The sequence below is a fragment of the Atta colombica genome, unplaced genomic scaffold (assembly GCF_001594045.1).
Source record: "Atta colombica isolate Treedump-2 unplaced genomic scaffold, Acol1.0 scaffold107, whole genome shotgun sequence".
NCBI classification, from domain to species: Eukaryota; Metazoa; Arthropoda; class Insecta; order Hymenoptera; family Formicidae; genus Atta; species Atta colombica.
The window spans coordinates 29,338-44,588 of NW_017259192.1; the positions used below are offsets into that span (position 1 = coordinate 29,338).

General features: G+C 31.8%; 2 protein-coding genes across 7 annotated transcripts; both read right to left on the reverse strand.

Annotated features, from left to right (window-relative positions):
* Positions 1-69: 69 nt before the first annotated feature.
* Positions 70-6,658, reverse strand: LOC108693069 (spermatogenesis-associated protein 20). Of its 3 annotated transcripts, none has more exons than XM_018201755.1 (13): positions 6,446-6,658; positions 4,081-4,272; positions 3,590-3,962; positions 3,244-3,369; positions 3,055-3,144; positions 2,708-2,971; positions 2,451-2,630; positions 2,054-2,263; positions 1,781-1,973; positions 1,547-1,715; positions 1,265-1,470; positions 806-1,002; positions 70-699 (listed from the first exon to the last, which is right to left on the reverse strand). In XM_018201755.1, exons 2-13 carry the CDS (start codon positions 4,230-4,232, stop codon positions 433-435), a joined length of 2,427 nt encoding a protein of 808 aa, XP_018057244.1. In that variant the 5' UTR covers positions 4,233-4,272; positions 6,446-6,658; the 3' UTR covers positions 70-432. The 3 variants fall into 3 exon arrangements, with proteins under 3 accessions (XP_018057244.1, XP_018057236.1, XP_018057255.1); XM_018201747.1 differs by lacking the exon at positions 6,446-6,658 and adding an exon at positions 5,747-5,851; XM_018201766.1 differs by lacking the exon at positions 6,446-6,658 and adding an exon at positions 5,671-5,746.
* A 5,295-nt stretch (positions 6,659-11,953) lies between these two features.
* On the reverse strand, positions 11,954-14,760 carry LOC108693085 (THAP domain-containing protein 5-like). Of its 4 annotated transcripts, none has more exons than XM_018201803.1 (3): positions 14,730-14,760; positions 13,245-13,426; positions 11,954-13,016 (listed from the first exon to the last, which is right to left on the reverse strand). In XM_018201803.1, the coding sequence occupies exons 2-3, from the start codon at positions 13,398-13,400 to the stop codon at positions 12,183-12,185; spliced, it is 990 nt and encodes a 329-aa protein (XP_018057292.1). In that variant the 5' UTR covers positions 13,401-13,426; positions 14,730-14,760; the 3' UTR covers positions 11,954-12,182. The 4 variants fall into 4 exon arrangements, with proteins under 4 accessions (XP_018057292.1, XP_018057277.1, XP_018057284.1 ...); XM_018201788.1 differs by lacking the exon at positions 14,730-14,760 and adding an exon at positions 13,985-14,176 and having other exon boundaries at positions 13,245-13,640; XM_018201795.1 differs by lacking the exon at positions 14,730-14,760 and adding an exon at positions 13,498-13,779.
* Between the last annotated feature and the right edge of the window lie 491 nt (positions 14,761-15,251).

Below are 15,251 nucleotides of genomic sequence, written 5' to 3' on the forward strand. Positions count from 1 at the left end.
CATGTACATACATATACGCTGAAATTAGGGTTTTAATAAAAAACAATTCATCATGAATACTACAACTAATTTATCATTTCCTTCCATGTAAATTAACAGAATACTAGAATATTAATAGAATTTATACATTAAAATCGTATTGAAGTACATGCATATATCTACATGATTTCGATCCGTTTCGAAATATATTTTTGATCTTTTCAGAGACTCACTAGAACTTTTCTTTCTTTATGAATACCTATACATTTATTTAATGCGACATTATTGCTGATTTATTTGTGCTTACGAATGTTGTTCTCAGTCGTACTAGTGACTTAATACATTAAAACTACGCGAGCTAATATTGTACTGTTTAACATTATATTATTTAATTTTCGGCGATTTCCCCTATTTCATTGTTTTCACCACATGACCGACACACAGCCTTGCCACTTACAAATCGGTAAATACCTTTTTATCTAACTCAGAAATCAAAACGTTAGGGTTTGAAATGGGTAGGGTACACGAATAATCGCGACATATGAAAACCGTCGCCCGGTTTTTTTGCGGCTTCATTCTTTTAACAATCATGTTTCTACGGAACAATACGTTGTCTTCAGAATCAGCTAAAATCAGTACTCTACCAGGTATCAAACGCGAACGGATTATTTCCAGCATTTCAATCGTCTCCTTAGCATCTGCTTTGCCTGCTACATAAATCTGGAAAAAAAACTTGTTTCAGAAATGTGTTAAGAACACTTAAGAGCACTTAAGAGCACAATCTCACGAAAAAGGTAATGTGATAGAAGCAGATAAACAGAAGCACCTGCGTGGGATGGTGAAACTCGATCAGCGCTAACATCATTTGTGGACATGCAGCCGGACAATTCGCAAGTTTATTGCCGAACGCACACAAAAGTTTTTCAGCTTTATGTCTGAGATCGTCGCGATCCAAGTAAATTGCTAAGCGCAACAGATTTGAACATGCAATTGAATTACCAGATGGTTGAGAGCCATCGTCAGCTGTAAAAAAAAATAGATGTTCATAAAGTGAAGAGATTTACATGTCGATACCATGACTGAGAATATAATAAAATAATTAACAAACACAGATGTAATGAGATATTCAATAGGCAGCGTTATAAATATTTGAATGTAATATAATCTTTACAGCAAAATTAGGTTTCGTTTGATTTTATTCAATTGATATAATTGTTGTGTCAAACCTTGATATTTAAAACTAAAATTACAAAACTAAAATTACTAAAAGATCATTCAAACATACAATCTTTCGTTCGTGCAAGTATCGGAGACTCTTCGGCCATGGCAAAGTAACCACCATCTTCCGAGTCCCAGAACAATCGGTCTTGAATATCTTGCAGCTCTTCGGCAAACTCGACCCAATGCGGATTAAAGGTGGCCTCATACAAGTCGAGTAATCCTTTCACGAAGAATGCATAATCCTCATGGAAGCCAGATATCGGGTCGCTCCTATAAATCGTAGCATAGATCATAAATCGATCAGCAATAGATCGCAAATTGATAAAAAGTTTAAGACAATATTTACCTCTGTACAATTTTGTCGTCTCTCCTGCGGTAACAACTGCGAAGTAATATGCGTTTATCTTTATTAAACAGATATTTTTCCACGAATGTGGCAGCTTCCGTTGCTGCTTCAATATACTCTTTGTTTTTTACAGCTATTCCAGCACGCGCAAGGCCACTTATCATAAGACCTGTAAATAGATCACAAATGAGAATTAGATTTTACAAAAATGCAAATAAATCACGGTGATATTACCATTCCATGATGTGACCATCTTATCGTCCAAACTAGGCCAGGGTCTATGTGATCTATCTTCATATAAGGTAGTACAGGCTTCTTTAATATATTTTTGTGTCTCCTTTACACTAAGTTTAAAATGGTTAGCAGTATCTTCTATTCCCGACTGCATTGACAATACGTTTTTGCCTGTAAGCTCGCCATGAGGATCCTATATTACAGAACAAAATTTATGCATTCATAAATCTTTATAAATATTTTGTGCTTTATAGTTTTAATTGCAAAACATACTTGTGGTCTTTCTACATTTCCTTCCTTCCGCACTGAGAAATGTCGGCAGATAAGGTCAAAATATGTAACATTGTCCTTACCAGGTACTTTCTTTTTTAAAAGAGTCTTAAGATTGTCATAGCTCCAAACATAAAATGCGCCCTCCCGTTTCGCTGGGGCATCAAACGTAGGTAATGAATCCGCATCCACCGCACTGAAGAAACCGCCTTCCTGAATAATGCACATGTTGTAAATATTTTATATCTTTTCACATGTTTATTACTCTATATATACAATTGTGATTTCAAAAAGTCTAAGTGAGAACAAAATATTGTAATTTAGAATCTCTCATAAGCATTTAAGACCTACATACATTCTACATAATACTAGATAAATAAATGAAAAAGCAATATAATACCATATGTGTCAGCATACGTAGGACATACGTTGCGATATCATCCACAATATCGGAAAAAAAAGAATCTTTTGTAATGATGTACGCATCAGCGTAGCATTGTATAAGCTGAGCTTGATCGTAAAGCATTTTCTCGAAATGAGGAACTTTCCATCGAGCGTCTACAGTGTATCGATGAAATCCCTGAACGATAAAAATAGTTTAAATTATTTAACTATTCCATTTGCGCGTAATAGTGAAAATGAAGAAATTAGCCTTACTTTCCCCACGTGATCGTGAAGTCCACCAAAAGACATTTTCTTCAAAGTATTCAGAGATGCATTTAAAGACATCTCAACCAACATAGTAGAGGTACTTAGAACATGCATACTGAGAAGAAAATTTAAGTTGGTCGGCTCGGGAAATTTCGGCGAGTTCGGATTCGTAGCAGATGAGCTACCAAATCCACCGTATTCTTCATCGTATATATTCAATAAGACGTGAGCACACAAGAAAGCGCAGTCAATCGCAGGAACTCCATCGTCCTATATCATAAAAATCAATGAATAAAATACAATGTTAAAATAATTTTAAATTCTATTTAAAACTTTTTCAAATGTTCGCTCACTTTTATGTCATGTCTGCTTGTACTTAATTTCTTCAAACGATCTGATACAATAGCGGCGGATTTGACCATTTTGTCTCTTCCTTCTGTCCACTAGAATAAAATAAAATATTATTTATAAACCTAATTTCGTCTTACAAAGTAAAACATAAACCAAAAATATTTATATCGGATGAAAAGCGTTCTATATACCTCCTTCACAATTCGTGTCAAGTATAATGTAAACATTGCACAGCTGAAGTATGTTCCACCTGTTATCGGCATCAAATCTGGTGTCAGAAAAACATTCAATGGCCAACCGCCATGACCTCTCAATCTCTATCAAATGTAAATACCTTCATTACCATGTTGAGCAGAATTAATATACAATTATAAGTAACAAATATATTTATAAAGTATATTGTGCTTATAATATATTTATTAACTATAATATAATATTACGCTTAGTATATTTATTAATCAATAAGTAATAAAATATGCATTTTGCTATTTATTCTCAGATTTTATAATAAAGCATAGCAATAAATTTGACACTTGCCTGAATAAACATCATGCACATCATATCGATATCAGGTCTCTCTTCTCTATCTACTTTAATATTTACATAATTCTCGTTCATGATTTTTGCAACTTCCTCGTTCTTAAATGATTCTTTCTCCATTACATGGCACCAGTGGCACGTAGAGTAACCGATTGACACAAAAATTATCTTCTTTTCCTTCTTTGCTTTTTCCAGAGCTTCGTCGCCCCAAGAATACCAGTCCACAGGATTGGTCGCATGTTGCAATAAATACGGCGATCTTTCCAATCTCAAGCGATTTTTTTTCACTTCAGGCTCGCTTTTGCTATCCTGTTGAGACGTTGATGCCATCTTGATGGATGAAAGAAAAGGCGCTTTACTGTTACTCAACCTATTAATTTTTTAAAACGTATTTCTCAATAATAATCTTTAAATCTTAATTTTTATAAAATATTAGGCAATCTAAATACAATAATATATATTGTGTGCATGTATGCGTATATAATTACTTTTTCATTTTCCCTTCAATAATAGAAAGTGAAGCACTTTCAGTGAAATGAAAATTTTTATGATACCCGTGCGCTCCTGTACTGTACTGTTTCTTAGATAGCTCAGATATGCAGCGAACTACTGATAAAGAACTGCATCTTCCCGAAATCATAACACGCCTGACATGGAGAATACACGCAGCAAAGTTGATCCTGTACATATATAAATATAAACAATCAAATAATTATTAAATAATAAATAAACAATAATTATAATAATGTTGCTCATTTAACATCTTTCAATAAAAAAAAAGAAGATTTATAGAAATAAAAGTCTATGCATTGCACAAATAAAATTGGAAAATTTATACATAGAGGAAAGTCTTCTATTACGAGATAGGCGCCTAATATGAGATAACGGCGTTTCTGTTAAATTAATAAACGCTATCTATTAGTTCCAACATGAATTTATTGCTTTTAAATTGAAAACTATTTAGTGGAAAATTCATTAGATCATGCCTATAGTCATTGCAAAAAAAGATTTTAGAATTTGGATGTCTTCAAGTTTCATTGACATGAGCCTTTAAACCTTGTTTATTTAATAAATAAATATTTGGCAATAAATTCTTCATGTAATGATAGAGTAAGATTGTAATATAAAAATATGGGATACTAATATAAAAATACGAGATATGTTGAATTGCTTAATTACAGAAGTCAGATTTGATGAGCGTTAAACCGTAAGATATGGAAATCATAATACGAGATACCCAAGGTATTTCTAATACGAAATAATGTATACTTCTATGTCATAGTGAAAATTGTTGTTAAAGCATAAATGTTGTACAATAAAAAAGATGATCGGAATGAACATCAAATGCTTATTTCTGCAATATTTGGTTCCAATTAACTGAAGAGTTCTGAGTATAATCCATCACATGTTCATTTTTCGCGCACACTGACTGTGTTGTACTTTAGAAATAATTGAATAAACTTTATTAATTGCAATACTGATGTACTTTACATTTTATTATTGATTTGTCGGGGCATCTCATATTAGGAGCAGAATTTTTCGATTTTGCAATTTGCTTTTTACATTTTTTTAATTTTCAAAAAAAAAAGTAGAATTTGAATTAAATTTTACATAACATTATCTTAAAGCTTATTAAATTCCCTTCAAAATGACCTATTACTTTTTTTAATTCCACCCATAGACCACTTCTAGCATTCACTCAAAATATACTATCTTATAATCGGGATCTTTCCTCTATACATAAATTATATATGTCTGAAATAAATAGCTAAAGTTGAGCAATGCATTCTAAAGCATCTTACATAAAGAGGTTCACTTATTATTTACTATATCATATTTAAGAAAGCATATTAAATTCAAACAGAAAATTAAATATATCATTAAAAATATTAAAATAAAAAGATGACAATGAAAAGAAAATATTTTACGAAATAATATAGTGCGGCAAGCGCTGAAGGAAACCATTGTCAAAATTCGCGGGGCACCCGGTATAAAAAACAAAAGAAATAGCATGTCTACGTTCTATCATACGAGTGGATATTACGCGACGAATCGATATTTGGCAAAAATCACTCAACTAATCGCAGATTCATAAGCGTCAATCCTTTCAGTGGCAATCAGATAAGAATGCATGCTCGCCGATACATTACGTACAGAAACTCGCGAATATTCGAGCCAGCGTAGATTCGTCGTCGAATTCCCCTCGTAGATTTATGCTACCAGAGATGGCGCGTCGAGATTTTCAGATTAATTACTACGCACAATTCACAACAATCATATGCGTCAAAACTTCACGATGCGCATGTAGTCACGTGACCAGATGTACTATAACTCGCGGTGAACTAATCGAGCGAATGTTAATTATACGTATAAATATGAACACAATTGCAAAAAATATCTTTTCATTCCGTTAATAAAGAGAAATTATATTAATTCTTAATACACAATGATTTTCTAGTCCTTCATTAGGTACGACAGATATCTGTGTTTAATTTATGTCACTTTATTTATTACATTATATAATTAATTACTTTCGGATAAATTTATAGTTTTTAATGTGTAGATAATGATTCTTCATTTTGGGCGATTTTTATAATAGTAACGTATTCTTGCACTATGAAAATATTGAATATCAGGATCTTTAATATAATATCAATATTTTAAATAAGACGCAATAGAAACATACAAACGCAATGTCAATTTGGTCGACTTGCATCATGAATGACTGAGAAGGAGGAAGTATCATATTTCCTAAGCTGTATTTATATAAGTTCAATATGTTCCGAATACTTTATTTCAAAAATCACTTCACGAGATATAAGAAAGTAAAAAGCTGAATGATCTTTTTTTTACCTGATATAAACATCGACGTTTCAATCGATATTATCCACATTTTGGAATCAATTACGCAGCAATTACGTCTTGCGATCAACAAGTTCTTGTTTGATAGAATGGCCCGATGATTCTAATACAAAATCGATACGGCTAGAATCGAAAATGCCGCTTACGCGGTAACAAAAAAACAATATATATTGGGTTGTCCGGAAAGTTCGTGCCGGCTAACCTATATAATTTGATAAATGTATACTAAAATTTAATACTTTAATTTTCTGTGTTCCAATTTTCCTTCAACATCGGTACGAACTTTCCGGACAATCCAATAGAATACGAAAGTCTAAAAAAATAACATAAACTCAATTGCGTCCGGTCACACTTTCCAAAAATGATGATGCAATAATATTCGACAGCGATCAACAAGTTAATAAGCACTAATAATCTAAAAGGCATATATCATGTATTGCTACAGCTGCTATGCACTATTTACGTTTCTGAAGGATCCGCAAACGTAAATCATTCGATACATTGAATCCCGTTGCTGTGCCTGGTTAACCGTTGATATTATTGGTCTGTTTTCTGTTCCTGCATTAGATTATTCAAGAACTTTCTTTCTCGCTTTAAACAAATATGAAATGTATATTTATCTCACTTTAAGTTCCAAAAGTGTACACTAGTTCAGCCATAAAAACAGACCTTAAGACTAGTGGCTGCGCACATGGTAAGGATAACATGGGGGAGAGCGGGGGATGTACTCGGTTTGCAAGCATGAGGAGCTCACAATAAAAGGAACAGAGAACAGAGAATAATGCCCGTATTCATAATCAGACCTTGTACTAGATGCTTAGCAGCCAATGAAATAATTCGTAGAGAATCTAAAAATAAATTTAAGGAAGCCTTAAATATAAGGCCTGACTATGAATACGAGTATAAGAATTTCAACCTATCAGAAATCATGTATTGTCGAATACACAGTTCTGATAGATTGAAATTCTTAGGGGCTGCGCACAATAAAAGAAATAAGGAACAGGAAACAGAGAATAAGAATTTCAACCTGTCAAAAGATGAGCACAAGAATTGTCATAACATTTACTTATGCATGTTTTACATTAAAGTCGCAAGCGTAAGTCGTAAGAAATTAATCATAGTCAATTATTAACTATTAGGTATGAAAAAAAGTTCGTGACGTTTTTCCGTTAGATGTAACGCCACGAACTTTTTCTCACACCTAATATCAATTATTGACTTTCATATTTAACTGTAATTTCTAATGGTTTATGACTTGAGACCTATTGTAGAACAGGCATTAGAGACTTAAATTGTAAATGTAAGTAACGCACAAGCTTCGGCGTATTTTTTAGAACCATTCCACACAACTTGCATAGCCGCATAAACATATGCAGAAAGAAAATCATCTAATCGTATTTTACATTTGTTTTTATAACAGAAATGTGATTGGATAATTTTCTTATGCAAGTTGTGTGGAATGGCCCTTAGAGACGGCAATAAATCATACGTGAAAGCTTATGCATTACTTATGTCTATAATTTAAATCTAATAGCGTTTTCGGCTCGACCGAGTTTGCACTAACCTGGGTTGAAGTAATGATGTTTCGTGCTCTCCTATTGTAGAGCGTGTAACGTCAACCAATAGCGAAGCATTTTCTAACCCAAGTTGATGCAACCCGATCGGGTCGAAAATGCTATAAATAAGTATTACGACATTCTTGTACTCAGAAAATATATTTCACAATACATGATTTCTGATAGGTTGAAATTCTCTGTTCCTTATTCCTTTCATTGTGTGCAGCTCCTGATTGATAGCCACTGACAATTACTAACAGCTGAAAGACTCATGGTGGAAAAAACTAGTGTATTATTGCGCATTTTGAATATCAGAAAAACACAGATGCCTTCACGTTACAATTATTTGGCGTTATGTCGAAGCTTTTTCCTTGTAATGACAAGTGGCAAGCTTCTTTCCATTTTAATATTAATGTCTCCTCTTTCGGAAAACGATAGAATTGTATATTTTTAGATTTTTCTTTTCCTTAAATATTTTTACACGTTTTTATTTGACACGTACTTATTTTTTATTGAAATGTAAGTTCAAAATTACTATAAAGAGAATCAAGAGAAAGTAGAGCAGATTCACTGGAAATCGCCATTTTCAGTTCATTGTTGGCAAGTAGGAAATCTGAAGCGTTTTTTTGTTCTATCCAACCAGAAGCTAAGGCTAGAATCTTCGGATGCGTTCTGATATTTATTATACAGCCAGTGCTGAAACTAGATAACCTTACAAAGAGAGAATAGAAAGCCTCACAGGGAGAGGCAAATTGCATCACGTGAATGCCTATGTCCAATCGGGACGGGAGTCACAATTTTCTCCAATCTCTTCCATGCCTATAGAGCTTTGATGCCCATGCCCAATTAGAGAAAATGGGTCACGTGATGCAATTTGCAATTTCCATAGAACTATGATATAAGTATACTGTTTAGGTTAGGTTAGGTTAGATTAAATGTATTGTACACATGTATTGTAGATATATTGTACACATTTACTTTGTTCGGAGTAAGAGATTTCCTGAATATATCTTGTACAAGGAGTGTATTCATGATTGAGTCATTATAATAAACTGATTATGGTCAAAGTCTCGCTACAAATGCTTTGAAGCATTTGATAGACTAATTAGAAAAAAGAATTTTACAAACTGACTTAAAAAACATTTCAAAGCGTTTACAGCATCATGTTGATCGTACCCTATATCTTAAAGATATTGAGATTTACTGTGATGAAAAAATAAGATGAAATTTTTAATTTAAAATACGCGCGCTCTTTGATTCTGACAAATCTTTTTTTTTCAGTACTGTCACTGACATCTGTGCCAAACTTCATGTCAATACCTGCATTTGTTTAATAGTTACGCGCGTGTTTTAGAACAACAAAAAAAGTTAATTTAGCGATTTTTACAATGTCTGATTTTGTTGAGCAAAGAAGTTGCATTAAATTTTGTTTGCGGAATGAAATTTCTGCTGCAGAAACATTGAGAATATTGCAGAAGGTCTTCGGTGACCAGACTATGTCACAAAAAAATGTTTACAAGTGATATAAACAATTCAAAAAAGGCAAAGAAAGCGTTGAAGACGAAAATCGCTCTGGACGACCAACATCAACTGATGAACAACACATGAATAAAATCAAAGATTTAGTGATCAAAAATCGTCGATTGACAATTAGAGACCTCGCTGATACTGTTAACATTTTATTTGGATCAATCCAGACCATTTTGAAAGATGTTTTGTGCCTGAAAAAAGTGAAATTTCGTTTGGTGCCAAAAACACTCAATTTTTTGGAAAAACAGCATCGCGTTGAAGTCTGTGACAATGCTTTCTGAATATCAGGATAAGATGGAATACATAATAACTGGAGATGAGATTTGAATCTATGCATACGACCCAGAAACAACCGATCAATCACGCGAATACCGTACAAAAGGTGAATCAAGACCGAAAAGATCGCGACAGAATCGTTCAAAAATCAAGATCATGTTAACAGTTTTCTCTCAATTATAGTGGTGTGGTGCATTATGAATTCCTAGCGCCGGACCAAACTGTTAACAAGGAATATTATTTGAGCATTATGCAATGTTTACGTGAAGCTATTCGCAAAAAGAGGCCAGAATTATGGGCAAACAATTCTTGGTTTTTGCACCATCTCACACATTGATTCTTCGAGACCATTTCGCCAAAAATTCAACTCATATCGTTCCACAACCATCGTATTCGCTTGATTTAGCACCGTGTGACTTCTGGCTCTATTCCCTAAGCTCAAGAGATCGCTTTGGGAACGCCGTTTCGACACGATTGAGGAGATAAAAACCGAATCGCTGCGCGCTTTGAAAGCCATTCCGAAAATCGACTTTAACAATTGTTTCGAGGATTGGAAAAAACGTTGGCAAAAGTATATTGTATCCAGAGAGGAGTACTTTGAAGGTGATGAAATAGATTTAGAAGAATAAATAAAGATTTTAAAAGTTATAAACAATTTCACCTTATTTTTTGATCACAGTAATATTTTCATATATCCCCGATGATTTCAATACATCTCATAAATTTTTATTGCTGTGTGGGATACAAATGTATGTAACGATTATGTAATTGTGTAAAAAATTCTACATATTGATGACGATTGATTAATGATAGTTGGTGGGACAGATATTTTTCTGTAACGTGTTTCTTATTTTTTAGATTCATTTTCATTCATTAGAATTATTCCGCATTGTTAACAAAAAATTATAAGGTGTTATATCAAGTTTGTTTTGCAAATGTGATGAATCTGTAAAGTTAGAAGAAAAAAAAATTGAAATATGTTATTTATTATAATGATAGTTGTTGCGTAAAAAAATCTTATAGACATAAAAATGTTAAAGCTAATAAAACAGTATCTGCAAAAAAAGGCAATATCAATGATATGCAATACGAATATTGAACTCTTACAAACCTATAAAATAATGCAAATTAAGTTATAAAATATTATACAAGAAAATGAAGTTTTAAAAGAAAGATTTCACTGTTTAGGATTGACATATATAAAGTCCTTTATATTTGATATGTAATGCATTAACTCTTTGATCATGATGGTTAATTTTGCACATATTTCCAATTGTATAAATTCTGTAAGATGTCTTATTATGCAAGGCCCTGCGCACAATAGAAGGAATTAAAAATAAAGAATAAACGATTTTAACCTCTATCAGAAATTGGATATATTAGAATACGCAATTTTTAATAGGTTGATCCATTTATTTGCAATTTTGATTGCAATTGCCACGAAATTTTGAGACTGATATAAATGTAACCACTTAATATGAATCATATCAACAACATTACTATATTGAAAAAAAATATAGTCAATTTTAATAAATATTTAATTGAAATTGCCAATTAAATATTTATTAAATATAAAGATATATTTATTGGATACAAGAAATGTTAATTTTATTTAACAATCTATTTTTACTGAACAAATATTTATTTACTGTAAGTAAATGTTTAGTTGGCAGCATATTTATCAAAATTGACTATATTTTTTTCTCATTGTAAGTAAATTATATAGTTCTACAACATTTTGTGGCAAGTACATAAATTGATTTTCCATAGCCATTTTTTTCTAATTTTTAACATGAACAGAATCTGGAATCAACTGTAACATAATCTCTGGATCGCAAAGATGTGTTATAGTATACACTATATCTGTCTTCGTAATTTTAAACTCTAATTTTGTGAGCAATCCTCTATTTCCCATATCACAAATTAAAACAATTACTTTTAAACCTACATATTATGATATTTTTGAAGTATTTCTAAAATAACTTCTTTAAATTGCATTTACTGAATAAGATGAAGTGGTAAGCTACATACTACTTTCAATGAAAACTAAATGTCCAAACAATTGGAAAAGTAAAGCTTTACATGCCAATTTATTTGTATTGCCAGACAATGTCACATTTCCAATATATGCTTTTGTACTTGTGTCAAAATCGATTTGCTCTTTAATCGTCATTTTATCAAATACTAGTCCACAGATTTTCTATGGTAAAATATGAAGAACAATCAACTGCAGATATTTAAAAAAGCTTTAAATATTCTGGGACAAATATTCTTGAACAAATATCGCGAAAATAGCAATTCCATATATAATTTAACAATCACAGTCGAGAACTGTCATTTTCGTATGCAAAATTATTCGTATGTGCTCAAGAATAAAGCTGCTGATTCAAATTTTGCTGTACTTTATTTCTTAAAGTTCTCAATGAGGGAAATGGTGCAACAAATTTAATTATCTGATTATAACCATGCGATCCACATGCAAAATGCAAGTTCAATCCTTTTTCGATTGTTTCATCTAACCACTTGGAACCTTTTGTAGTACCGTATACAATTGCTTTTTGTTGATCTTTATTAAGAACTGTATTGATTATTTCAGTATCTTTTTCAATATTTTTTTCTAAATCATTAACTTTATTTTTTAGGATATCTCTTTCCTTTTCAACCATTTTTAATTTTTCTTTTAATATTTCATATTCTTCTGGATTAGGTAAATTTTCTATAGACAATATTTGATTTGCAGTAAATTTTGATGATACAGGTATGTCTAAATTAGAATTTGATCTGTAATTTTCCTCTTCGGAGAATGTCTTCAATGTATTTATATCAATGGGTTTTTTCATTACAACACAATGTGCAGTATGAACATACTTCTTACATGACCCAAAAGTAATCGATTTTCCTTTTTTGGAAAGTAAACAATAATTATGTTCTTGTAATTCATTTGAATACTCTCTTTTGCAACTGTTGTTTTCTTGCTTCTCAGAATTTTCTATAGTAGTATACAAATGATCACTGCTTAATCCTGCCTTTTTATAAGGAAGAAATTCAGTTGATTCATTACATCGTTGTTCTGATTGAATTTCTGCAAGAGATTTTCCTTTCATAGGTTCTTTACATTTGCAAAATAAACTTGGTATAGTACCTTTCCTTATAATTTTTTTATTACCAATACGGAATAATTCTGATGGATGGAAATGAACCTAAAAAATAAGAGATACGTATTAGAAAAAAATATCTGTCCCACTAACTATCGTTAATATAACATCAATATGTTAGAATTTTTCACACAACTAATTGTTACATACATTTGCATTATATTTAATGAATTTAATATATTGATATTGAGTGAAAAATTATAATATTGATTATTTTTGTTAGTGTTTACGAGAATTACATTATAAAACATTTGTATATGCTTCGATACTGACTTCACACAGTACAGCTGATTTTGGAGGTTTCCAATCTGAAATTCCGACAGCATCAATCCATTTTTGTCTCAAGTTTGGATCTCGAGCAAAATTTATGCAGCCATATCTTTCTTTATTAGAGTTGGTGCACCTGGGAGCACTACACCTGGCAGGCATTTTGTAATGTGCACAAATCCTGTTATCTGAAATGTAAAAATTCATAGTTTTATTTCATGTATATATATGTATATATAATAGAGGAAGGTATTGTGACCATAGTTGTGAATAGCACAACTTCATCGCGATCTTGATATTTGATATTCAGTTCACAATAGGTTGAAAGTCTATTCTCTGTTCCCTATTTCTATTCCTTTCATTATGCGCAGCCATTGAGACTCTCTGCTGAATCTATAAAGACTATGTTCCAAAATTTAGTATCAGAATTGAAAATTTATAGTTTACATTACATGTATTATACATTTTTAGCACTGGCAGTAAATCGTCTAAAAGCAAGTATGTAATAAAATATTTTGTATGTAATAAAATATTACATATAAAATCTTATTTTTTTATATTTATATTATTTTATCTATTTATAGAATACATTCAGTTTTCAGAAGATTTGTAATTTAATTTTATTTTAATTCTGGCACTCATATATTATGCCGAGATTGCGATCTTCATCAAGATTTTAATACTACTAACTGCCATTTTTAACATGGTGAATATCTAAAATATCTTATGATTAAACCTGGAATTACCTTTCTGCGCTTGTCTCTAATAAAACACTTCTCGCCAAACACTCCATCATGATCTAATTTACATCATGCAATTGATATAGGTACTAATTAGTAACTTTCTATTGAATGATTTTAATTTCGGCAATATGTTGAATCATATGCATAATATATGTATTTAATCATTATGACATATATTAGTACATTATTCTTTAAATACATTGCTGAAATTAAAATAATTTAATAGAAAGTTACTAGTTAATTCATGTATCAAGTGCACAATGTAATGTAAACTAGGCCACTATCTTATTCGCTTATTTATATTATTACCCGTAAGAAAAACAGCTCACAAAGTATATTTTCTTATTGGCAAATAAAAGCAATTATACTTTTTCAAAACCACAACTTATCTGATATATTGAAGACTTCGATCTGCTTCCTTTCAATTAGCTTTGAAGTATTTCAGAGATTTCACTGAAAAATTTTTGTCTTTCTCAGATGGAGAAATATTGAAATCTTCAACCTAATCACTAGGATAGAAGAGATTTCACTGATTAAAACTGAGATTACGTCGACCAGCTATCAAAACACAATTTACAAATATTACGACACATTTATGATCATGAAACAATGTCTAGTTGTATCAGATTTTAACAGTCATGAATGTAAAAATAACTAAGAACGAAACGATCCCTAAAATCGAAGCCTAGCCCCTATTCTCGAAAGTATATGAAAATAGGGGGGAAATACTATAATATGTGTTACATACTATAGCATTACTGTAGTTTTTCGTATGTGATACTTTTCAAGAATAGAGCCCCAGGGGCGCGATTTCGTAACTTTTATACAATTGTCGTTACGCACTTTTTTCATACAAAATTTGCGCAACGACACCAACAACTGTCAATAGACGTAAAGATAGTTACGGAATCGCTCCCAAGACATTTCTGTAGCGGGATTCTCTAAACGTCTTATCGATGATTGTCGCTATCGTTAACTAACGACAGCCAATGGCAGGACAATTCTGGAAGAAAGCGCGGTTCTCATTGGCTGTCACTAGTTAACGATAGCGACAATCGTCGATAAAATAGAGAATCCCACAGCTACTATGAACTATGTACATACACACATGCCATTTGCGAAAGTTGCATTATAAATGGTGGAACTAATAGAGAAGAGAACACTATCCGCTCCATTCTCTCTTAATTCTCTCTAATCCTTTCAATTGAGGCTGTGTTTCAAAATTCACTGTCAGCGCTGAAAATCTACAAATTACATTACGTATACTATA

Coding starts and splice junctions, on each gene's coding strand:
- LOC108693085 (XM_018201788.1), bottom strand. CDS start 13,445: ATGAATTTTTACATTTCAGATAACAGGATTTGTGCACATTACAAAATG. Junction 13,017..13,244: donor AATCAGCTGTACTGTGTGAA/GTCAGTATCGAA, acceptor CTTATTTTTTAG/GTTCATTTCCATCCATCAGA.
- LOC108693069 (XM_018201755.1), bottom strand. CDS start 4,232: ATGATTTCGGGAAGATGCAGTTCTTTATCAGTAGTTCGCTGCATATCT. Junction 3,963..4,080: donor ATTGAAGGGAAAATGAAAAA/GTAATTATATAC, acceptor AAAAATTAATAG/GTTGAGTAACAGTAAAGCGC. Junction 2,264..2,450: donor TACGTATGCTGACACATATG/GTATTATATTGC, acceptor TGCATTATTCAG/GAAGGCGGTTTCTTCAGTGC.